The 25383-nt window shown below is 60.3% G+C and overlaps 1 protein-coding gene across 1 annotated transcript; it reads right to left on the reverse strand.

The window, feature by feature from the left end:
• Nucleotides 1–2: 2 nt before the first annotated feature.
• Nucleotides 3–8213, reverse strand: Kdelr3 (KDEL endoplasmic reticulum protein retention receptor 3). Its single transcript, XM_048355455.1, has 5 exons — nucleotides 8052–8213; nucleotides 3723–3823; nucleotides 2038–2196; nucleotides 907–1159; nucleotides 3–561 (listed from the first exon to the last, which is right to left on the reverse strand). The coding sequence occupies exons 1-5, from the start codon at nucleotides 8140–8142 to the stop codon at nucleotides 521–523; spliced, it is 645 nt and encodes a 214-aa protein (XP_048211412.1). The 5' UTR covers nucleotides 8143–8213; the 3' UTR covers nucleotides 3–520.
• Between the last annotated feature and the right edge of the window lie 17170 nt (nucleotides 8214–25383).

Here is a 25383-nt window from a genome sequence, read left to right on the forward strand (position 1 = left end):
GTGGTGTGAGCTTTTTATTCTCTAAAGTTTCTCAATAGTTGCTTGTCATCCTCTTAACAATACTTGCTTCGAGTCAGAAGTGAGTGGACAGTCCAATTAGCACCTGCTGAGACCCTCAGCCTTAAGTAAATGGTCCCAATGTAGTGAGGAAGGGTACCTGATGGGTGAGCACCTGGAGTCCAGCCCTGCAGTATTTGGCTAAAGGGGAGGCACAAAATGTAGCTTGCTTATGACTGAAGGGTGATAAGGAAGTGAATTGTAGGCGATTGCCTGCAATTGGCTTATCTCAAGTTTCGTGTCCCCCCACCCCCACCCGAGAGTGGCAGCTGCCCTGAGAATGTGTCCCTGGTGCCCCAGCTGGTGGCTTGATGTGGCTGTTCCTTGGCACTGGGGTGTGGGCAGGGTTGTGCTTCAAGGAGGGACTGGCCAGCTCTGGAGAGGTGAACAGTGCTGCGCTCATCCAGTCCCAAAGCCTAGAACTGCCCGTGTCCTCATTACGGCATCGGTCACCTTGGGGTCCTCAAATTGGCATTGGAAGACTTAGCTTCTTTCCCTTAAGGACTGGAAAACAATAGAAATAATTAGAATCTTGACTGATTAAAAGACTGCTTTCTGACGAGAGTAGCTCACAGTAGGTGTAAGAAGTCTCAAGGATTCCAGGACTGGCTTTGAGTTCTCCAGGTCTCAGCCTCCTGAGTAGCTTATGATCACAAGTGTAATCAATAGCTTGGGTTTTAAGCCCTGACAAGAGGGTGCCAGCCACCCTTTCCCTCTGGCTCATGTGGCTCTGGGAAACGGCCTCCTGGGGCTGAGTCTTGTGGATGCCTGAGTTCTCTGGATTCTCCTGCTTCCCCAGTGTGTCTGGAGCAGATGCATGCCCACAGGGCGCCTGCTCACAGCACCTACCTTTGGTCACATACAAGTAGAAGAAGTCACAGTAGAAGATGGTCTGCACTACTCCTGACACCACTGCGATCTGGTCATAGAAATTCTCTGTCTGGTACCGTCTAATCCAGTTGGCCAGGTAGAGCAGGCGGTAGAGCCCCAGGAAGAACAGGTAATGGGTGGTGATGGTCTCAGCCTCTCCTGTTTTGCTGATCATGAAGAGCTGAGGCAGGATGGCTACCGACTCAAGGTAGATTGAAAAAGTCCACAGGATCTGTGCCCAAGAGAAGCAGAGGCTGAGGGTCTAGGCCGGACTGAGGCCTTGGAGGACTGCATGCTGACAAGCCAGGTGTGCTTTTTGTTTTGTTTGTGGTCAGGGGGCTTGAACTCAAGGTCTGGGCACTGTCCCTGAGCTCTTCTGCTCAAGGCTAGCGCTACCGGTTTTCTGGTGGTTAAAGGCAAGCATCTCAGATTTTCCTGCTCGGGCTGGCAGAGACCATTGGCCATAACCAAACTTGAATGCTGCCACTCTACTGTTAGGTCTATATAAACAGGAGATTTGGTGTGGGTATGTGTGTACCAGTACTGGGGTTAGAGCAGAAGGCCTGGGCACTGTCAGCTTCACTGCTTGAGCCACAGCTCCATTTCTGACTTTGCTGGCTGGAAATAACCTCATGAGTTTGTCTGCCCAGGCTGGCTTCAAACTGATTCTCAGATCTGTCTCTTGAAAAGGACTTCAAGTGTGAGCCACCAACCTCTGGTTAGAATTTCAACGGGGGGGGGGGGGGGGTCCTGGGGCTTGATGCTCTACCTGAGCTTTTTGTTACTCAAGGCTGGTACTCTACCACTTGAGCCATAGCTCTCCTTTGAGTAGGATTACAGGTGTGGGCCAACCAGCTTGGAATGTAATTCTCTTAAGGTTGCAAAGTAGTAAACCTACGTCAGGATCTCCAGAGAAGCTGAGGCCACCACCCAGGCTCAGCCTGGACTGCTCCAGACAAAGTGTGATGACTTCCAGGCCAGCCCCTCCCGCGGGGACCTCAGTGACCAGTTCTTGGGCAATGAGCACAGCTTCAATGGCCTAGATGCCCCCACAGGCTGAAGGGGAGGCAGAGGATGCCCTGCCTCCGGGGCTAGGGCCTGGCACCTCACCTCCAGGGGTGTGAAGCTGTAGTTCTCCAGGAAGGAGAGGCCAATGACTGGCACCAGGAGAAACTCTAGGCGGAATGTGTCATTCTCCGCGTCAAATGTCTTCCGAAATTTCCCATAGATCATGTACACTGTGACATAGGCACAGAGGAGAAAAACCACCTAGAGAGAGAGATGGGAGCCCAGTCATTTCCCAGCCTCAGGCAGATCTGTGTCACCAGTAGACGGACTCCCTCCCCCGCCCTGTCAGTTCTACTGTAAAACAGCCCAGACTGCTCTCCAACTCAAGATGCCATCTCGCCTTCCCGAGTTCTGGGGTTACAGGTATACACCACTGCACCTGCCTTAATGACCCTTCGGAGAAGTAGCTGCTGTTTCGTAAATGGCACCCCAAAGGGCCAAAGGTGGAGCAGTGCGTGGCAGACATGTCCTGGCGCTTGGGAGGTGGAGGCTAGAGGACCAAGGTCCAAGGCCAGCCTGGCCAGGAATCAAAGGTGTCAGACAAGCAGGGCGAGGATGAGTCCTTTTTAAGGGGTTCAGCCATGGCAGCTCGGCCACCTGGAAGCCCACGGCTTTGGTGGTTTCCTGGCTGGCGAGCGATCTGCCACAGGACCCCCGTCCTTCAGTGAGTGACACTGACGAGCACACACTGGCTTCATTCACACGTGGCCCCTGACCACCTCGAGGCCACAGTGAACACGCCACACTCCCAAGGACCAGCACCATCCAGGGGTCCGGTCCTCAATGCAAAGCTGGACTGCCTGCCCCCTCCCACCTCTGCCGGCCTCACACCCGCCTCAGGCCCCTCCTTACGAGCACCCACCGCATGGGCCTTCTGCCTGTTCTCTGAAGACACCAGCTCTCTCCTGTCCCTCACGGCCTTCACCCCAGCAATGCCTTTGACATACGATGCCCTTCCTGATGGCCACAGGCTGATTCCTTGTCATTCGGACCTTAGACAACACCCCACGTCCATGGCTGGATTTGAATTATCTGCATAGCCCTGTTCCTAATCAGTGGCCGGCTTGTGCGTCTCTAAGATCGAAGTCCCATGAGAATAGGCGCTGCCCTCGGCCTCACAAGCCCAGCATGTGCAGGAAATGGGTGACTGGGAGAGCTTTCTGAAAGCACAAGGCACCCATTTGATTGGTTTATTAACATCTGAGCATATAGTGGCAGAATTTTTTTGAATGCATTGACATGAATTACCTTGCTTATTTATTTGGTTCTAGCACTGGGGCTTGAACTCAGGGCCTTGTGTTCTCCCTTAACTTTTTGCTCAACACTTAGCGCTCTACTACTTGAACCACAACTCCACGTCTGGCTTTTTCCTGGCTAACTGGAGAAAAGTCTCATGAACTTTGCTGCCCCGGCCGGCTTTGAACCAAGATCCTTGGATCTCAGCCTTCTGAGGAGCTAGGATTACAGGCGTGAGCCACCAATGCCCAGCTAACCTTAACTGTCTCCCATGCAACCCCTCTAAGCGGAATCCAAGTACAACCCTCCCCACTGCACAGGGGGGGTCACAAGTGCAGGGAGGCTGGGGGCCTGCCTTGACCGTGCCCTAACCATGCAGCAAACCAGGGGTACCCAGCAGTACCCAGATTGACCTGCTTCTACCCCTAGCTTGCAGCAGTTCCCCCCCCCCACCCCCCATCATCCCCATGGCCTCTGGCCGGCGCCCTCACCTTCATCACTGAGTTGTAGATGGATATGAAGTTGGTAAAGAGGTCCAGGTACCTGGTGGTGAAGACGAGTGCAAAAAGGATCTGGCTCTTGCCAGAGATGCCTGTGCCAGAAAAGAGAAAGGAGATGCTGAGGACAGGGACGAGCCCCGCCTACGGCCGCCGGGCTCCGCCCCCCTCCCTGCAGCACGCCGGGAGCCTCTCATTTCCCCAGTACTCTGGGGAGGATGTCGGGGTGATGCGAGTTGGGCTGTGCAGAGGGGTGTCGTGATGTCTCTGCACTCCACCCCCAGAGCTCCGTCTTGGGGAACAACTCCCCAGGGAGACAGACCAGAGCGGGAGGAAGAAGGTGCAGACAGCCCAGCACTCAAGCTGATTTTCCAAACTGCAGATTTCGAAAGCCCTTTCCCTACTTAGCACAATTACACTAATTCTCACTTTTTTTTTTTTTTTTTTTGGCCAGTCCTGGGATTTGAACTCTGGTTCCGGGCACTGTCCCTGGGCACCTTCGGCTCAAGGCTAGTGCTCTACCACTTGAGCACCACTTCCAGCTTTTTCTAGGTAGTTTATTGCAGCTAAGCGTCTCGCAGACTTTCCTTCTCAAGCTGGCTTCAAACCACGATTCTGAGATTTCAGCCTCCTGAGTAGCTAGGATGACATGAGCCACCGCGCCCTCCCGGTGTATATCGTTCATTGTGGGGCACTTAGCTAGCGTGAGAAAGGCCCGGGGTTCCAGCCTTAGCGTGAGAAGATGAATCAATAAAATCAGACAAGATATGAAAATGCAAAAGAAGAAGAAGAAAAAAAAACACCTTGCTGTTTACAGACATGCACCACCACACTAGGCCTCATTTTCTTTTTTGTGCTGGTAAAGGGGTTTGAACTCAGGGCTTGAGTGCTGTCCTTTAGCCTTTTAGTTCAAACCTGGTGCTCTACCATTTGAGCCACACTCCAACTTTGTTTTTTGGTGATTCATAGTCTCATCGACTGTCCTGCTCAAGCTGACTTAAAAATCAGTCCTCAGATCTCAGCCTCCTGAGGAGCTAGGATTACAGGCGGGAGCCAGCCGCGTCCAGTTCCTCCCAATACTACTTAGCTCCACTCCCTATTCCATTGCCCCTCTGCTCAGCTACCCTCTTCCGATGGTCCCTCAGTGGCCTCACCGACCCCTTTCTTGCTGTTCCCTCACTCCAACTCCATTTTCCGTCCAACACCCAAAAGGCTACTTTCAAAATTCTGCTTCCAGTTCTTGGCAGTAGTGAGATTGAAACTCTGGGCCTCACACTGCTAAACAGGCACTCTGCCACTTGAGCCACGCTCCAGCCCTGTTGGCTTTGGTTAGCTTTGAGAGAGGCTCTCTGGGCTGGGAATATGGCCCAGTGCTAGAGTGCTCACCTCGCATACATGAAGCCCTGCGTTCAATTCCTCAGCACCACATACATAGAACACGGCCAGAAATGGCGCTGTGGCTCAAGTGGCAGAGTACTGGCCTTTAAGCAAAAAGAAGCCAGGGACAGTGCTCAGTCCCAGAGTTCAAGCCCCAGGACGAGAGAGAGAGGCTTTCACTTTATGCTCAGTCTGGCCTGGACTCATTTCTCCAGATTTGTACCACAAATCACAAGTATCACAAGTGTGAACCACCACACCCGTGTCTCATTGGGAGGGAGCCTAACGTTTTTCGCAGGGCTGTCCTTGAACCCAGATCCTCCAGATCTCTGCCTCCTGACTAGCTTGAGTGGCAGGCCTGAGCTACTATGCCTGGTCTTCAAGCTCTTCTATGCTTCAAGCTCTAAGGTGGCATCCAAATGCCTCTGGAACAAAGAGCCATGCGTTATCCCAGCTCAGGAGCTCCTTCCTACCTGGGCTGTTTCCTCTCCAGCCCCTGCTCTCCTAACAGGGCAAGGCCTCTGCGTTTTATTCCAGATGGACAGGAATGTCTACATGTGGGCTAAGAACAGTGTAGCCTGACCATACACCTACTCGGCTTTACTAACCCACCCTCCAGGGCCGGATGCTGTTGTAATGGAGCCGTTTATTTTTATTTTTTAATTTAATTTTTGTTGGCCATGAGGGTTGAACTTGGGGCCTGGGCGCTGTCCCTGAGCTCTCTTGCTCAAGGCTAGCGCTCTACCACTTTGAGCCACAGCGCCACTTCCGGTTTTCTGAATAGTTCATTGGAGATAAGAGTCTCACGGACTTTCCTGCCAGGCTGGCTTTGGACCTCAATCCTCAGATCTCAGCCTCCTGAGAAGCTAGGGTTACAGGCGTGAGCTGGTGAGTGCCCAGCTTGGGGGCCATTTTGAATGACTGAGGGGGAAACACTGCTAAAGCCGCTGCTGTCATGGCAGACACGGGGCCAGCATCGCACAAGCCTAGGTCTTCGTTCCTCACCAAGCATCCTCTCACACGTGGTAGGTTGGATGTGAGGAATAATGAGGACCCAAATAGAATACTGGCGGGCTTATGCACCTTGGGGATAGGGATAGAGGAGCCTTGTAGGGTGGCGATGGTGCAGCCAGCCAGCTCCAAGCTGGGCAGGACACAAGGCCACCTCTGAGGGCAGACATGCATCGGAGAGGACCTGACTAGGGCAGTCCAGGAGGCAGCCCTGTGGGGGGACCTGGGGGCATCTCCGTGGTCCACTGGTGGGGGCCCTGGGCTTCACGCCCATTCCCCTGGAAGCCCCGGTCATCTTGAGCACACTGCTCTCACCCCGTGTGTGTCTCTGTGTGCTCCAAGCCCTCAGGCTCTTGTTTAGCTTTTTGTGCTCAAGGCTGGCGCTCAACCACTTGAGCCACACCTCCACTTCTGGCTTGTTGCTGGTTAACTGGATAGAAGAGTCTCATGGGCTTTCCAGCCCAAGCTGGTTTCAAATCACAATCCTCAGATCTCAGCCTCCTGCACAGCTAGGATTGTAGGTGTGCGCCACTAGCATTGGCTGTGCTTTCATACTTTTGAATTTCAAAAGCCATCAATGGTTTCCACTAAGACAGGACATGCATGGAGACCAAACAGAGCAAAAAACAACAACACATGAGCCCAAGCCTGGCCAGTCCCCAAGGGGACCCCGGAGCCCATGTGGGCATCGATGGCCCTCCCATTGGGCCGGCGGGACAAAGGAGGCCCAGGGTCACACGGTGAGTCAGTGGCGGGGTGGAGCCCTGCCCCTCGGTGCTGAGGGGCTGTGACCCGCCCTGCCATCAAGCTGCTGCCCAGCCCCGGCACCGAGGTCCCTTGGAAGCCATACCATTTGCTCAGTGCTGTCTGGGTTGCCACTAGCACAACACCTAGCACCATGCCTGGCAGAGCTGGCTGGTAACAGCTCCCCCTCCTGGAGCTCCCGTTCCCCATGGCCCCTCAGCTTCCTGGCCCACTTCGCTGAAGCCAGACCCTGAAAGCGCTTTGAGGGCAGATCTCTCCGCCTCCGAAGGGCGCCCCCCACCCGCGGGGCAGCCTCCACCCTGTTCTCTGCATCCCCCCCATCCCAGAAAGATGGGTTCCCCTTCCCAACTCCTCCTGGCCCCCACACCTCCCCTGGCTGCTTCCCCAAGAAGCTGGCTCCCAGGAGCCGTCTCCCTAGCCTGACACAAAAGGCCTTTCACCCCTGGACGGCTCCCCCTCCCGGCCCGGCCATCCTCTGGGATCTTTCCACGGATGGCCACGCCTGGGCTGGGAGGCCTCGGCCTTTGCACCCCCAGGGGTCTCAACACCGGGCCCCTCCCCGGGCCAACACCCTGCCTGTCCTCCAGGGCCAGCCCCGAGCTGCCACCGCCACGCGGCCACCCCACCGGAGCGCACCCCACAGTCCCCTCCCCACCGGGGACAAAGACGGCCCCGGAGCCCGGGCAGCTTCCCCTGGCACCGGCTGGGTTTGGAGACCACCGGTCCAGCCTGGAAATGTCTCCCTCCCCCGAGCGGGGCAGGCCAGGCTGCCAGGCCGGCCCTGGACCCCCTCGGGTCCGCCCTGGACCTGGGCCCCGGGCGGGGGGCAGCTCCACGCTCACCGCGTCACCCCAAGGTGGGGGAAGAGACTTTGCTGGGGTAAGGGGGGGCTGCAAGTGGGGGCCCTCGCTGAGTGCCACCCTCCGTGCTCCCCAGTGGGGTGGGGGGCAGGGCACGAGCCCCCTCCCTGCGTCCCCGCTCCTCACTTCGGGGGGGGGGGGAAGAGGCGCTCTTTCCAAGTGAGTTCTTTTGGGGTTTCAAGAGCCTCCCAGGCCCGGGTCCCGGCCTGAAGCAGCCCCGGGTGGGGCGGCCCGGGGTCTGGCCGGGCTCCCCCGGATTTGATCCCCCACCCCCATCCGGGGAGGGTTCCCCCCCCCTCGCGCCCCTCACCCGCGCAGCTCTTGGACCTCCAGATCTTCCCCAGGAGCAGAATCATGGCCAGGAGGTGGCTCAGGTCGCCGAGGATTCGGAACACGTTCATGGTCGCGCCCGCCGCTCCCGCGCCGCGGCCAGCAAACTTGCAGGCAACTTTCTCCTCCGGCGCGCGCGTGCGCGTGCGCGCGGGGCGCTGCCACGTCCCGGGCCGCGGAGTCGCGGTGCCCCAGGGCCGGCCCCGCCCCCCCGCGAGAGGCCCCGCCCCCCGCGAGAGGCCCCGCCCCCCGCGCCGCACACCCGGGGCCGGGCGGTGACGTGGCCGGGTAGGCCGGGCGCGGGTACCGAGCCAGGAAGCGGTCGCGCCGGCGGGGAGAGCCCGCCCCTGCCGTCCCGGAGGGGCGCCGGGCGGGGCGGGGCCGGGGGCGGGGCCGGGGGCGGGGCCGGGGGCGGGGCCTCGAGGGAGGGAGGGAGGGAGAGGGGGCTTCCGCGGCGCCCCTGCCCAGAACCTGGGATCCCCCGGGGCGGTGGGGGGTGGGGGCCGCCGCCCTCCGAGGCCGCCGCCCGGTTCCCTCCTGCCGAGCCCCGCAGGGAAGCCCCTTGGGTGTGGGTGGGATCCTGGGGTGTACCTCGACCATCGGCCAGGACCCGCTCAGGTGTGCAGGGGCGGCCGCCCTCCGTTCCGCGCTCCCTGAGCTGGGCCCTTTCCCTCTCTTGGTCTTGATAGGGTTTTTGGGGTGTTTTTTTTTCCCCATCTGTAAAATGGGGTTGTGAATTTGTTATCCGAAGCAACTAACTGTGGGGCGCACAGCTGGTCAGGTTCCAGGTAGGACTGCAGAAAGGAGGAGGGGAGGGGAGAGCAGAGGAGAGGAGAGAAGAGAGTGAGGGGGGAGAGGGAGAGGGAGAGGGAGGGAGAATGTTAGGAATCATGGAGGAGAAACCAGAAAAGTTTATTATGATCCACGAAAAAGGCAGAAAGACAAATACACTCCCCACACTCAGGTGTGGGCACACCCGCTAACAGGAGCAGTGAGTTTTTGACACCCCCTTACTTAGGGTGAAACATGGGGTGGGGAGCTTGGCTCAAATTCACCTCAGGAGGAGTGCTCTCCTGGATCATTCTCTTCATTCTTGCTGTGTGTTACACTTTTTTAAATCAATTTTGGGCTGAGATTTCATAGGTTTCCATTCATTATGGCATAGCTGTGTGAGCTTCCCTTTGTTTTTAATTTTTTGTCAGTCATGGAGCTTGAACTCAGGGCTTGGGCGCTGTCCCTGAGCCTTTGGCCTCAAGGCTAGTTGAGCATCCCTTTAGACGAAGGAAGACTTCTGCCACGTGCTCCCTTCAAGACAAGTGTAACATTTCATGCTTAGGAAGCCATTTTCCCAGGAGTTCTTTCCAGGATAAGTGTCTTTAAGACAAGATCTTTAGCTGGGCACCGGTGGCTCATGCCTGTAATCCTAGCGACTTAGGAGGCAGAGATCTGAGGATTGTGGTTCAAAGCCAGCCCAGGCAGGAAAGTCCATGAGACTCTTATCTTCAGTGAACCACCAGAAAACTGGAAGTGGCGCTGTGGCTCAAAGTGGTAGAGCACTAGCCTCAGAGCTCAGAGACAGTGTCCAGGCCCTGAGTTCAAGCCATGTAACCAACAACAACAACAAAATAAAGATGCTAAGGTTCGTGGGCACTTGAAAGTCGTGTGAGCTAAGCCACTCGCCAGCTAGGCCTGCTACCCTCATGCTGCAGGCAGAGCCACGCTCTCCAGGAAGCCAACTGACAAGTTCCTTGAGCCGCCCAGGTGCGGGGTGTGGTCAGCTCGCCTCCCAGCTTCCCCCAACCCCTGTGATGGAGCCTGAGGCCAGGGGAGACTAGACCCCCCCCCTGGGAAAAGGGGGCTGCGTTAATCCCCTGCCCAGATGCCTCCCCTCCAGCTGGCCACACAGAAGGCGGTGGCTATTTAAATCTCTCAGGTGCGGCTGCGGGTATGGGTACTCTGTGCCCAGCCAGCTGGCATCTCCTTCTCAGCACCCACCTCCTCCCCAAGCTGGGGAGGCACGTGCCTTTGCCGTTTGGTAAAACATCTGTCCTTCTGGGAAGCAGCCTGACTATCCACAGGGGGCTGGCCCAGGGTGGAGGCCTCCCCTTCCCCTCCTTTCTCCCCAACAGCCTTGGGCCTGGTCAAGGCCAGAGGTCAAGGAGAAAAGAACTCAGGTTGGGTGGCCCCGGGAACTGAACCTGGTCCCTGACCTGACATTGTGGCCTTGAGCCTGCTGTGTCCCCCTCTCGGCCTCCCATGTGCTACGTAGGGACAATGCCCTTGGCATCTAGTTTTCCAGTCAGCTCACAAAAAAGGATATTATATAAGTGCTCATCTTACAGATGAGGAAACCGAGGCCCAAAGTTGTTTTTCTTTTCTTCTTTGATTGGCTGGTGCAGTACTGGGGCTTGAACTGGGGCAGTATCCCTTAGCTTTTTTTCACTTGAGCCACACCTCCACGTTTGGCCTTTTGCTGGGTAATTGCAGATAAGAGGGGCCTGGGCACTGTCCTTGAGCTCATTTGCTTAAGGCTAGAATCTCATGGGGACTTTTCTGCCTGGGCTGGCTTTGAACCTTGATCCTCAGATCTTGGCCTCAAGAGTAGCCAGGACTATAGGTGTGAACCACCAATGCTCAGCCTGTCTCCAGCCTATCTCCAGTTAACCACCAGAAAACTGGAAGTAGAGCTCTGGCTCAGGGACAGTGCCCAGGCCCAGGGTTCAAGCCCTGTGATGGAAAGGAAGGAAGGAAGGAAGGAAGGAAGGAAGGAAGGAAGAGAGAAGGAGAGAGAGAGAGGAAGAAAAAAGAAAGAAAGGAGTGTGTACTGTAGGAAACATGTAAGAGGCAAGGGTTTTCTTATTAACAAGGCAGCTTGTGTTTTAAGGTCAACATTATGGGAGAATGAATAGGGGAGTTGGCCAATTATAGAAAAAGTATATATGATCTTTTTTTCCCTTGAAAGTCCCAGCCCTTTGTTTTAGTTCACCATTGTATTGAATATCCTGCAAACGGCTTCATAGTCTCAGTGACAGGAAATGGAGGAAGTGAAGTGAATCCAAGGACACACACCTCACCACCAATCAAGCAGAAGTGGGGATGTGGGGCCCAGGTTGCCCCCACTTCCCAGGGGTCCCCAGAGGCCACAGAGGCGTGGCTGGACCTGAAGTCAGGGTGCTCCTGGGTGGAGGAATGGACTTCCCGGGCCATCCAGGCGGGAAGAGGCTATGATAAGTCATGGCCTAAGCCAGCTGCAGGGAGGGGGGGGGGTCCTACTGCCTTTGTCTCCCTACAGCCAGCTCCCTCCTAGGGGCTCCCAGCTTTGTGTCTTAAGTGATGTGGCACAGGTCTGTGGCAGCCCTGCCCACAGAGCAGGAAGCCGGGGTTGTAGAACTTCCCTTCCGCTTTCAATTCTGACCACAAGTGAAGAAGACCAGCTGCTTGGACGCCTTGAGGGCCGAATATGGAGGCCTCCAGGAGCTTTTCTGGAGCCACGAGAGATGGGGGCCTGTGCGCAGACTGGATAGGACAGAGGGGAAAGTTGAAGGGAGGAGTAGGGCTGTGTGTGTGTGTGTGTGTGTGTATACACGCACACGCACACACACGCTGGTCTTGGGGCTTGAACTCAGCGTCTGGATGCTGCCCCTGAGCTTTTCCCGCTCAGGGCTGGTGTTCTATGACGTGAGCCACACCTTCACTTCTGGCTTTTTTGGGGGGGAGGGGGCGGTTCATTGGAGATAGGAGTCTCAGGGATTTTTCTGTCTGGGCTGGCCTTGTCCAGAGATCCTCAGATCGCGGCCACCGGCGCAGCCGGGGTTACAGGTGTGAGCCGCCCTGGTGGCCTTTGAAGGGTGACAGCTTTATCCCCAGCACGCGTCCCGGAGGAAGAGAGTTCTAAGTGGAAGGGACTCAGTGCTCCAAGAAGCAGGGCGACCTCTCCATCTCCATCTCCCTTTCTCCTCGTGGAGGAAGGTGAGAAGGATGGGCGTTCAGGTTCCGAGCCGCCGCCGAGACCCACAGCGCGAGTGGAAGACGGTCCAAGTCCAGACAGCGTGGCCGACAAGGGCAGGAAGCAGACACTGCCCTCGTGGGTTCGCTCCCCTTTGTACGAAACCGGGGAGGGGGGGGGGGCCGAGGCAGCTCCCGGAGGCCTCCCAGACCGAGTCGTGTTCCAAACCCACGGCACCCACGCGGCCTCGGGAAGCGGCCCCGTGGCTCCCCGGCTTCTTGGAGGGGAGGAGGGGGTGTCCGCTGGGCGCGTCCTGCGTCGCGATCGAGGTCCCCTAAAGGAACGCGCGACTGCTGGCAAGACCACGACCTCCTCGCCCTCGCCGCTGGCGACAGACGTCTTCCCGGGGACCCGGAGCAGGAGCTCGGCGTGCGCCCGGCGCCCGCGGACTGGCACCGCGTCCCGGACCCGGCGCGGTTCCCGTGGCAACCGCGCGCCGCGTCTCCCGAGTGATGGATGGGGCGCGCGCGAGCCAAGACCCGGATCGCGGATCTGTGCACCGGAGCCCCAGGGCGAGGTTGGGGAAGGGATCGCGACGACCGGCCGCGGGAAGAGGGGAGCCCGAGCGCATCTGAAAGACTCCCCTCCCCAGCCCGCCCATGGCCCCCAGCCCTCTGCTCCCTACACCTCGGCTTTCCAGGTGGGGAGGGGGAGGGCTTGGCTGATCCCCCCCAACCAACATCACCGGGAGAAGCCGGGCCCGGGCCAGGCCTCGCCCTGGGTGGCCGCGTCCCTGCCCACCCCAGCGGTGCAGCCCCGTGGAGGGCGCACCGGCCTGGGCGCTCCTGATGCCAGCTCCGCTAGTAACTTGCCGTGACCTCGAAGCCCCTCTCCTCTTTGGGTCTCAGAGATGGCCCGCAACTACCCATACCTTCCCAAGTGTGCAAAACCATCCCGGACTGCCAAAGCAGCGTGTAAACTGTGAGGCACACTCAAGAACCACCACCGTTGCCTCTACGGCCAGTCTTGTCCTTCTCAGCACCCTAGGCCCCCAGGGAGCCTCGGGGATACCCGGCAGCACAGCACAGCTGGGGCTCAGCACCCTGCGTGAAGTCTGCAGGTGAGTCCACTCCACGTACATCTCCCCGTGAGATGGAGCCAGGGCAGCGCTTCCGAGACTTAGAGGAATGGAGGGGGCACGATCCCCCCACCCCAGCCCACCTGTCCAGGCCCTCTTGCTCCTCTGCCTGGGGCTAGATTGTAGAAGTGCCTCCTCTAACATCAGAAAGCTTCCAGACCTGGTCCCTGCACACGGACCGTTGGGTAACCAAATGCCCTTTGAACGCCATGTGCCAGGCCTGTGTTGGAGAGCTGTGTGTATCTGCAAGTGTGTGTGTCCACGTGCAGAGAAGGCACGCACGCGCACACACACACACACACACACACACACCACCGGTGCATGTGTCCAAGTGCCTGGTGTGCCTGCCCTGGTGTCTGTATGGACTCGGGATGTGGGTTTGAGTTTGTGTATGTAAGTGTGTAGATTTAGGGCTGCGTGGAAGGTGTGTGCAGGTGTGTATGTTGTGCGTTTATGGCATATGTGTTTACCCAGGCATCTATTTGTGTCTCTGCTGGTGTGTGTGCAAATCGATGTGGGCCTGGACTTGTGGGGTCCGCGAGCAGCTGTCTGTACCTGGTGGTGTGTGGGAGTGTGGGGGGGTGGGGGGTCCGGGGTGTAGGGGCTTCTTCTCTCCCTGCTCTGCTCACCTGGTGACCTTCTCCCAGCCGGGAACGGTGTTGAGGTCACAGGCATGTGCAGGTTGGCTCCGCCCCCTCCACAGACCTGTGGCTGCCCAGGTCTTTGGCTTGGGGTGACCCCTAGGGGCCAAGGTGGGTGGGTGAGCCTGGGACCAGGGCTCATGTGACACCCCTCACTGCCGGGCCTCCTCCCCTCCCCACAGCAGGAGCAGCAGCAGGAAAGGTTGGCGGAGGGGGGCTATTTTGGGAGCGTCTCCTTAGCAACAGCTGCCACGGCCGTCTGTGGCGGTTTTTCTATAGGTGCTAAATTATTCCACCCTGGTGACTACTGAGAGCTGGGGGGGGGGGGGTGAGGGTGGGGGTGGATGGCAGGAGAGACCCCGACAGTCCCCCTTCCCAGGGCACAGCCTGCTGGGATGGGTCCTGCTGGCTCTCTGGACCCCAAATCTCCCTTCCTTTCTGCACCTCTGGCACTGAGTCATCTGCAGTTGCCGGGACTGCAGCCTCTCGGCGGGCCAGCTGTGTCCCAAGTGGCTTGCTTTCTTATCCAAGCAGCGGAGTCGCTCAGTTTACCTCTTCTGCACAATGGGCTGGCTGTGTTTTAAGGAACTCTTTAGACCAAAAGAAAATCCCCCTCTGGAGCCTGTGGTGTTGGCATTTCCAGGCGGACCTTTCCCTCTCCTCCCCAGCAGCCCCCCTCCACCGCCCAGCTCCTCCCCCCCCCCCCCCCCGCCCCGCGTCCCCACGGTCAAAGCTGTCAGGGCCCCTGTGGGACCCAGAAGCCTGTGCACGTTCTCAGTGTGCAACAGCTAGTGATTGGTGTGCTGGCCTGGAATGACTCTTGTCTCTGATCTAGGAGTTAAACCTGGTTCGAGTCCTGGCTCAGACCCCCGCTTCCTCCCTGGCTAGCTGTGGGAAGCCCTTCTCCTGTTGTGTGTCAGGTCAGTCTCTGCCTCTGGGGAGGGCCATGGGGGATGAGGCCTGGGCAGGGAGGGAGCCATGGGGTAACGGGCAGGTGGGCGAGGACTGAGCGCCACTGCTTATCAGACATCAGCCTGGCTCTCCCATGCCAAGGCCAGGCACCCACGCCTGCAGACCGGAATCTGAGGGGGCCAGAGCCTCTGAGAGGGTCCAGAGTCACGATGGGCTGGGGGTGTGAGCGCCAGGGGACCTGTTCTCCTGGCCCCACCCAGGCCACGCTTCTCCATGGGATCATGACAAAACCAACCCGCTTGCCCTTTAGGGACCCAACGCAGGCTGTCACATGATGGATGAGACCTCTGAGATCCAGAGAGGACAAGCAACTTGCCCATAGTCACACAGGGTTTGACACCCCAACCTTGTTTTCCCCCTCCAGGTTTGCTCTCCCCTCCCCTCCCCTGCCCTGCCCCACTCCATCAGGCCTCTGTGTACCAGTCCCGCATCCTTGCTCCAGGGCCTCTCTTTCCTGGCAGTATCCAACTACTTCCTGCCTGCCACTTCCCTTCCGGCCGCCCTCTGCTCTTCCCAGTCCAGGCTTCTTGTGGGGGCACAAGCTGCCCCGGGGATGAAACCCAGACACAAAGTGACCTCACCCCTGTGGCATGGGGGTGCTGGACCCACGAGAAGAGCTGCTCTGGGTAGACACAGAGGCACACCGGTGCCCGTGTCCCTCCTGCTTTCTCTCTCCTTCCTCGGCCACCAGGCCCAGCCTCTGGGTCAGAGAAGAGCTAGCAGGTCCTTCACCTTCACCTGCGCCCTGCCAATGGCTGCCCATTAAAAGGTCAAATAGAAAGCCAAGTGCAGGGGGCTCACACCTATAATCTCAGCTACTCAGGAGGCTGAGACCTGAGGTTTGTCGTTTGAAGCCAGCTCAGGCAGGAAAGTCTGTGAGACTCTCAGCTCCGGTGAACGCGCGAAAAAGCAAGAAGTTGAGCCACAGAGCCACTTCCAGCTTGCTTTTCCTGTGTGTGCGGTACTGAGGAATCGAACCCAGGGCTTCATGCATGCTAGGCAAGCACTGTACCACTAAGCCACATTCCCAGCCCAATAACCCACATTTTGTAGGCAAAAAAAAAAAAAAAAAAGAAGAAGAAAAAAATAACTCGAGGGCCTGTAGCTCTTGAGTGCTTTTTGAGCCCAAGTGGCTCTGACTCCCAGCTTCATTAAGCAGGAGCCATACTTGTGCCCGGCCCAAGGGCTGGCACTGGACCCCCACCGCTGCCAGGGCATTGGGAAGCCCTCTGGGAGGAGAGGCTCGGAGGCCGGGCCTGGAGCACTGTAGGAAGGCTCTGGGGGAAGAAGGTGTTGGGGGCATTTTAGGCAGGGGGAACAGAGCAAGCGCGCAGAGAGGTGGGGGCACCTGGTATGTTCTGGAATCTGCGGGAATGGGGGCCTTATGTAGGTGCACGGTGGGCCTGGCCGGGCGTCATGCTGAGAGATACTTTTAGACAGATGGAGCCGCGGGAAAGGGAGAGAACGCTAGGGAGGTAGGAGCCTGGAGGAGAGCTCAGAGTCAGCCCTATCTTGGGGTGCTGGTCTCCCCTTCTCTGAACTGGAGGCAGACTTCCAGGAAGTTCCTCCGGCGGTCTACCTCATGTGTAGGAGAAGAAGAGCTGTGGTTCCCCCCTTGTGACAGCCACCAGGGCCAGGGTGCCGGGGATGGCGGGGAGCAGGCCCGCACCTCCGCGTGACCTTGGGCGAGCCCCATGCTCTTGCACTCAGTCTCGCGGGCTGGGAAATGGGGAGGCGCTGAGTGGGGGTTGTGGGGCCCCCTCCCAGGCGGCCGGGGTCTCCGGGGAGCGGGGTGCTCAGGGCCCCTCCTCCCCTGGTGGCCCTGGGGTGGGGTGGGGTGGGGGGGACCGTCCAGGCGCAGGCTGGGAGCCCCAGGACCCCCCAGGCCGACCCGCTGCTCCCACCCACCCGCTCCATTCCCACCGACACCCCCCCCCCACCCTCCACCTGCCCCGGGCACCTGGCAAGCCCGGCGGCGGACGCTCGGAACGGGTTCTGGGAGGAGCGCTCGGGCGAGGCGGAAAACCAGGGCCGGATCGCGGCCGGAGCGGGGCCGCCGCCCCCGGCCCGGGCCCCCGCCCCACGCCGCGGGGCCCCGCGGGCGCGGGCTCCAGGCGAGCGCGGGTGGCCCGAGGAGACCCGGCCAGGCCGGGCCCCGGTGCCGTGCGGGGCTCCCGCGCCGGCTTGCGCCCCCCTCCCCACCCCACCCCCCCCCAGCCTCCGCGGTGGGGCGCGGGTCACGTGTGAGGAGGGGCGAAAGTCTCGCAAAGCAGGCGGCGGGCGGCGAGTTGGGAGTTCTCGGAGCGCCGCGGGCGGCGGGAGCTCGGGCTCCCGGGCGGGGCGGGCGGGCCGGGCCGGGGCCGGGCCGGGCGGAGGCGGGGGCCAGGGTCCCAGACCGAGGCGGCGGAGGGCGGGGGGGACCGGGCCACGCGCGGGGCACGCGGGGCCGAGGCCGGGGCGGCGAGGCCGGGAGCGAGCCGGAGCCCCGGGCCGGAGGACGGGCTGCGATCCCCGGAGCGCGGGAGCGCCGCGGAGCGGACCCCGGCCGGCCAGGGCGCGCGGGCCACCCCGGGGTCCCCGGGTCCCCCCTGGAGCCTAGCGCGGCGCAGCGCGGGGCGGGGGGCGGGTGTGGGGGGGCGGCAGGGGGGGGCGGCGGGGCGCCCCGGGCCCCCGGAGCCCGCGCTCTGAGCCCGGCCCCGGCCCCGGCGGCGATGCTGACACCCAGGCGGCGGCCCGGCGCGGGGCAGCGCTGAAAGTTGGACAGGGAGCGGCGCGGGACGGCGGGACCCACCCCCCCCCCCCACCCCGCGACCCCGACCTCTGCGCCCGGGCCCGACTGGCCGCGGGAGATCGCGGGAGGCGGCGCCTGGATCCCCTCGCGCCTCCCGGGACGACGCGTGCGGGGCTGCGCCGCCGGTGATGTAGCGCCGCGCCGGCTCCCTCCTCGCGGACACCCGCTCACCGGACCCTCGTCCCGCGGTAAGCCTGGAGCGCGCCCTCGGGCGCCGTCCGTCCGTCCGTCCGTCCGTCCGTCCGTCCCGCCGCGCGGCGTCGGTGCGTCCCGGGGTCTGGCCCCGCTCCTCCCGGTCCGGGTCCTGGCTGCCCCGAGCGAGCGCGTTTGGCGCGGTCCCGTGACTCCCGCCCGGCGCGCGCTCGGCCCGTCCGTCCTCCGTCCTCGGGCTCGCCTGGTCCTCGGACTAGAGGGGCTCGGGTCCGGGTTTCAGCCCCCACCCCCCCCACCCCCCCCCGGGGAGGCGGGGAGGAGGATCTTGACCTCCTGCCCCGGCCTTGACCCTCTCCCGCCTCCCCCACGCAGCTGCCTGGTGCGGAGCTTCGCCCGCCCGCCCGCCCGCCCGCCCGCAGGTGCGTGGGGCAGCGGGTGGAGGGGAATCTCTCCCACCTGGTCGCCAGTTGCCCCAGGGTTTCACAAGAATCCCACTTCTGCTCGGCATTGCCACTCTGTGCCAGACCCTGAGGTGGGTGGGTGGGTGGGCAGCGGATCTGGTAAAGGAAACATTTCCAACCCAGGAAACTGAGGCTGGGGAGAGAGTGGGGGGGACGAGGGGAAAGAAAGGCATTTGATGAAACCCAGGGAACTTCCCTTGACACCTGCAGAATGTCCCCACATCCAGGCGGGCCCAGGGCCAGCGGGAGGGGGACAGGACGCAGGGACGCGGCAGGCAGGAGAGGTAGGGGGGCCAGGCCGCTGGCAGACCCGGCCCGGGATCCGAGCCCAGCCGAGTGCCACACATCCGCTTCTCCTCCAATCCAGTCCCAGGACCTCCGACACTTTGGGGAGCCGTGGTCCTGCCTTGCCCTCTGGTGAGAGGGAGGAATGGAGGAAAAGGACAATTGGGATAAGGGTCAGGGCTGCTGGCCACTGAGCTGAGCCCTATCGGGTTGGAGCCTGGAGGCTCAAGTCTAGAACATTCCACTCCATTCTCCATTGGAAGGAGGGACTCTCTCTGGCACTCTCCACACTGGGCATCAAGCTTCATCGATGCTCTATCCACACTCTCAGAAATAAGCTCAGCTTGCTGAGAGACACGAGAACCCCAGACGGCTCGCCTGTCTCGCTTGAACCTCAACATCCACACCTGTGGAATGTGGATGTCACCTCCTGACCCCCGCTGACTTCTTCATAGCCCCCTCCCCCTCAGGCTGGGCGGAGTGCTGGGCAAGTGGGGGGGGTCTGGGTAGCTAGCGGGCCCAGGGGTGAGGAGTAAAGGGGAGGAATCTAGCTGGAAATGGGGGGGGGGCCGACTACAGACAGGACTCTCCGGGGAGTTGCAAGGGGACACCTGGGGCTTGGGAGAGAAGCTCTGTGACTCCCTGTTGTCACCCTTGAAAAGCCATCTCCTTTTGAGGCGACTGGCCAGACAGAACTGGCCATGGGTTTCTGCTGGGGTGACCTTGGACGGCTGACTTGACTTCTCTGAGCCTGGGTTTGTTCGGCTGGAGCGCGGGGCTGGTGTCGGGTTCCTGAGGTGTGGGGCCGGGTGGGCTCTCGGCGGGCGGGCGTGTGTAGAGGGTGAAGTGGCTGTTGGTGCCTGGAAGGCTCCCTCCGGAGCCTGGCATCCGAGGGAACAGGGAGGAGAGGGAACGAACGGTGTAGGCTTCCAGGGCGGGCTGGTTCTTAATGTGGATCCGGGGGAGGCGGGGGCGAGTGCTAAGGGGGGTGTGAGGAGGAGGGGCCCCTCTGCAGGGACCACTGAGTCACGAGGACATGGGAGCGACATGACAACCGGCAGCCTGGTAACCAGGAAACTAGCGACGGTGGGAACGGAGCTGAGCAGTGTGTTGGGTTTGGGGGGGGGGCAGGGCTGGTGGCACGGGGGACGCTGGAGGGTCTGGGGAACCTGCCGGAGTGATCTTGCAGAGGGAGGGGGTGGGCCGGGCAGGCTGAGGAAGAGTAGGGGACCCTGAGGGGAGGGAGGGGGGCACCCCTGAGGTCTGCTGGGCCGGGGGGCTTCTCCCGCACGCCCCCCAAATCTCCCGTCTTCTCCTCCCTATCTCTACTTTTCATGCCTCTCCCCCTAGGATGCCAAATTTGGCTCACGCAATCTGTCGTCTCTCTTCTGAGATTGGCACCAGGACGAAAGCCGAGCGCATTACATCACCACGGCTCCCCCTGCACCGGGGACGGGAGGGGAAGGGACGGGGGCCTGGCTGGGGCTGGGGCTGGGGCTGGGGGGGGGGCAACTTTCTTCTGTCTGTCTTCTGCCTGCTCTTCCCGCCTGAGTCGTAGTGGGGGGAGGCGTTCTGGGAGCTGACATGCGGGGCTTAGGGATAGGACCTGCACCCCAATCCCAGGCAGATTTCAGGACGAGGACTGGGGCGGGAAGGCAGGCTCGCACTGTCCCCTAGTTCATTACCCTGATTTGTTACTGTCTTGCTGTGTGACCTTGGACAGGTCCTCCCCCCCCCCCACCCCACCCCCATGCAGCGTCCACAGCTGTCTAGAGAGCAGCTGGCCCCTCAAGGTCCTGGAGGCTCTCCTGAATCAAGGTGCTCCAGAGGGCTTGGCTGGAAAGGGAGCCTGCACTTGGAATGGTGCCCTGTGACCTTGAGCGGAAGGCCTCCATCTCCTTACCTGCTGTGATGGAGCCCTCAAGCCCACCTCCAAGGGACCAGATGTGAGGAGGGGAACAGAGAGGAGGGGTGGGCCTGGCCTGAAGATGGGGGTCCTCGGGCTCCCAGCATGGCGGCCGAGGTTGGGGGCCGCCAGCCTAGCCTCTGTGGAAGGGAGCCCGAGGCCAAAGATGGCTTCATTCAGACAGAAGCTGGGAGCTCACAAAAGTGGAAACTGAGGCTCAGAGAGGGTAGTAGCCCTCGGGGTGTAGTGGTGGCTTAGGGGTGCAGACCGACAGGGCGAGCACTGTAACTGTGGGAGGCCACAGCTCAGCAGCAACTTTGGGGGCTCAGCTTGGACTTTGGTCCCCTTCCCTTAGAACCCAGATCATGGCTTCATTCCTTCTTGGGTCTATTTGAGTTATTCCTTCCAGGCTCCCTTGAAAGTCGGCCATAGATAGGGACACAGGCTGGGCTTGGAATTAAGCTGGAAGGTTCTGGTTCGTTCTTGAAGATTCCCAGAGCTGGAGGTGAGGAGAGATGGAGAGTAGGTGTAGATGTTGAAGGAGGCAGTGAGCTCCTCATTCTGAGATCTACTGAAATAGAACGAAGCATACTGCCTGGTGACTCTTGCTTAATGGGTGAGAGCAAATGACATCCCTACCTCCAAAATCCCAGGGAGACGCTGGGTGGTGGAGCCACCACTAGCCACTTCCCAGCCTGGAGGTGATCTTCGACAAGTACCGGGCCAGGCACCCCATTTCAGCCCCCGACCACTGTACACTATAGATTGACTGTCCCCATGTGAAGGTGAAGGAGCCATAGCCCAGAGAGTCTACGTTATCTGCCAAGGTCACACAGCAGGGAAGGGTAGAAAAGCCCAGGTTTGAGTTTAGACTGTCTCTGGGGCTTCCCTAGGAAAAGAGTGGGTGACATTCCTCCCCTGAGCTGGGACTTGGCAAGAGTTGGTCTCGTCACCCCCACAACGTAACACACACCCCCCCCCCCTTGGGGACCTCAGAGACAGATCCGCTCACAAACCCAAGGGAGAGCGCGTTGTGTGGATGAAAGGACTAAGATCGGAGCCAGAAGACCCTCCCAAAGGCGTTCACGAGGCTGATGTCCCCGGCTGCCTGTGGCCCCGGGGGCCTGGGGGCTGATGGGGGCCTGAAATGATGTCTCCAGATAGGAGATGCAGGCAGAGGAGCAGGGAGAGCGCCCAGAAGATTCCAGCGCTGTCCTTGGTGCCAGCTCCTGGGACCACCCACGGACTTGAGTGTCACGGGGCCTGGAGTAGTGCGTGGAGAGGGAGGAAGTCAAGGACGGGTCCTGCCTGGAGAGGGGAGGTCTCGGAGACAGTGGCCTCGGGTGTGGCTCGGGGTGTGTGTGTGTGTGTGTGTGTGTGTGTGTGTGTGTGTGTGTGTGACCGACCTTCCCCACCCATCACCCTCTCTGATTAGTCCACCCATCCGTGGGACAAAGAACCCCGGTGGAACGAGAACGATCGTGGTCCGTGAAGTAGCGGCCACCGGACTGTCCTGTTAAGCTGCTCCCCCACCTTCGGGAGCCCCGGCGATAGGGGGGGGGGCCGGCAGGGGCTCTGGGGCTGGGCGTCACCGTCGTGGGGGGGGGGCGGCCCCCCTCAGCCCTCTCTCTCTTGGGGCGGGGGGGGGTGTAAGGGATCTCCAGGCTCAGCCCTTCTCTTCTCCTTTTCCTTTTTATTTTTCTCTTGCTCCCTCTTCTCGGAGCTACGTGGGCTGATCGCTGCTTAAACTTTTAATTCAGATGGTAATTGAAATAATAATATGGGCTGAGGCCCCTGTGTGACGCTGCAGCTGGCGGAGCTCGGCTATGAATAGCGCTTGAGTCACACACGCGCGCTCCCGCTGCTCCCACGGGCGGGCGGGCGCGCTCCCGCGCTGACTGGCAGGGTGGTGGGCGGGGTGCGGCTCGGGGGCAGGGGGCTCTGGAGCTCAGTTCCTCCCCGCCCCCCCCCCCGCCCGCTGGCTCTGACCCCTACTCCCTAGGGCCTGGTGAGCTGGGGGGGGGAGACTCTGGGTACAGCCCCACCACGTCCTCTCAGAGGGAGAAACTGAGGCTCAGCAAGAGGGGCCTGCTGCTGGAAACAGGTGCCAACTCCCTGGGACTACATTTGAATGGGAGGGGTGTGCCGGATTCTATGTCAGAAATGAGTGTAGGAGAAGGGGGTGCCGGGGTTGGGCTCTTTACCCTAAGCCCTCACCCCTCCTGCTGCCACAGCCCCCCCTCTTCCCCACGCAGCCCAGGGGCAGCTGCACACACGGGGGCTGCTCCGACCGACGGTACCGTTGCCACTCCTGCCTGGCAACCCCGTGACAGAGGGTCTTCCTTGGGGCCACGGCTGCCGGACTGTGCCAAGCCCTGTGCATAATGAATTCACAGGAATCCTTCCCACCGCCCGTGAGATGATCACCCTCCCTGTGCAGATGAGGAAACTGAGGCACGGGGAGAATTGCCCTGACATGTAGACAGACCTGTCTGGCCTCCCCTTTATCCCTCTCTCCCTGCAACAATGTACCTGCTCCCCCCCATCCCACCCCCTGTGGCTAGCTGGCCAGTTTCTGGGCCAGCCTGGGGTCCACAGTGCAAACACTGACCTCGGCGGGAGGCGGGAGGGAGTCCTGATCCTGGTGGACACCACCGGGTCAAGGACAGGGGCCCATGGAGGCACCAGGAAAGTTGGTCCTCTGTGCTCGCCACCCCCAGCGGGAGCTGTGCCGAGGGAGGCAGCGTTGTCATGGCGACCTTGCACTGGGAGCGTGGGTCTAGGCCTGCCCAGGGGGGCCCGCGGGGGCCTCTGGCAGGGCAGAGGTGGGCATTGGCGATGAGCGGTGGGCAGGGGAGCTCTCTGGCTGGAGGAGAAGCTCTCTCCAGCTTTGCCCGGCAACCCCACTCAGCCCCAGTCTTCACCGATGTCTGACTTCTCTGCACTTCTCCTGGGAGGAGCTCAGAGATCACAGGGCTTTGCTGGCAGAGCTGGGGCTGGGGCTGACTCCTGTGGCCCCTGGCAGCCCCCAGGATTGTGACTCCTCTCTCTCTCTCTCTCTCTCTCTCCTCTCTCTCTCTCTCTCTCTCTCTCTCTCTCTCTCTCTCTCTCTCTCTCTCTCTCTCTCCTGATGTCTGCAGTATCTTTGGGGTACAGAGGAGGTGAGCAGTCTGCATCCCTCCAAGCCCTTTCTCCTGGGAAGAATCCCCCCATACACACTGTAGAGGGGGCGGGGCAGCCGTGGCTCCGCCCCTCCCGACCCCGCATGACCTTGACGAGGGCCCTGCCCTTCCGTCCTCTGTAAAGCAGGACCCTCCTGTGGGACAGTGAGGATGGGCCTGGCTTTTCCTTGCCCTGTCCAGCCCAGCTCCACTGCTCCAAGGATGGGAAGGGGTCCCCAGCAGAGCAGGGAAGAGGGGCGTTCACGGGAGCTGGTCCCCTCTTCCTGGTGGAAGATTCATCACCTTGAGGCGATGGCAGAATTAGCACCAGGCCTGTCTGACTGTCCTCTGGGTCCTTGGTGGAGGGACAGATAGGATGGGGGTGAGTAATTAAAGGGCCCCAGGGCATGCGATGGGCACAGGCAGAAGATGGAGGTCTCTCTTGCCCCCCCGCCAGCAGGCATGACCTTTGGATACCTTGTCTCTGGAGGCCAGGGGTCTGCACCGTTCCTCACGCCCCTAGTTCCCAGGCCCGCTGGGTGGGGGTTAGGGCGCGGAGCTGGCTTGCTCGCTGGGGCACCAGGCCCCACAGCTGCAGCTGGCAAAGCCACCTGACCCTGGAAGAGCCTCCTGATGGCTGACTGCCAGGGCTGGCCCCCGACATCAGGCAGTGGCTGGGCAGCAGAGAGGAGAGAGGGTCAGGTCACAGGCCCACACGGGGACGGTGGGGGGGGGGGGGTCGGGGCAGGGGAGCAACGGCCAGCGGAGGACAGGTCCCCCCCACCCCCACTCCCTGGACTAGCCAGCAGAGCCGCAGTGAAGCGGCTGCTGAGAAGGGGTGAGCTCCTGTCCTGGGGGGCAGTGGAGGGCACCAGACTGCACACCTGTAGCCCAGGATTGGACCCAGGACCCAGGGGGCCGCGTGGAGGTCGCTGAGGCCTAGGGCTTGAGCAGCTCAGCCTCCCAGAGCCCATGGGGTCACTTTGCACTTCCATTTATTTGCTTGTTTTTATTTTTTGTGCCGATACTGGGGCTTGAACTCTGGGCTTCAAGCTCTCCTTTGACTTTTTCATGGAAGGCTGGTGCTCTACCACTTGGACCACACTTCCACTTCTGACTTTTTGCTGGTTAATTGGAGATAAGGGTTGTAAAGATTTGTCACCCTGCTGGCCAGCGCTTTCAAAGTCACCCATCCACACCCGTAGGGTCCGGCCTGTTAGCGGAGCTGTGGATCTGACATGGTGAGTTGTACTACTTATTTATTTTTTGCCAGTCCCGGGTCTTGAACTTGGGGCCTGAGCACTGCCCCTGAGCTTCTTTTGCTCAAGGCTAGCTAGCACTCTACCACTTGAGCCACAGCGCCACTTCCGGCTTTATCTGTTTTGGTGATACTGACGCATTGAACCCAGGGCTTCATGCATGCGAGGCAAGCACTCTACCACTAAGCCACATTCCCAGCCCCTATACTGCTTATTTTTTTTAACTTAGTAATAAAAAGAACATTTCAAAACTATGCGTGCAGGGGGCTGGGAATGTGGTCTAGTGGTAGAGTGTCTGCCTAGCATACATGAAGCCCTGGGTTCGAGTCCACAGTACCACACATATATATATAGATAGATATAGAAAAAGTCAGAAGTGGCGCTGTGGCTCAAGAGGTAGAGTGCTAGCCTTGAGCAAAAAGAAGCCAGGGACAGTGCTCAGGCCCTGAGTCCCAAACCCCAGGACTGGCAAAACAAAAAACACCTCAAACTATGCATACAGAGAGAGGGTCAATCTCATTTTATCTGATCTTGATTCTGCAGTACTGTAGTGTTCCGTTCCAGTAACAAGGAGCAGTTGGCTCACTCTGGGACGTCCT

Source organism: Perognathus longimembris, chromosome 1 (assembly GCF_023159225.1).
Source record: "Perognathus longimembris pacificus isolate PPM17 chromosome 1, ASM2315922v1, whole genome shotgun sequence".
NCBI lineage: Eukaryota > Metazoa > Chordata > Mammalia > Rodentia > Heteromyidae > Perognathus > Perognathus longimembris.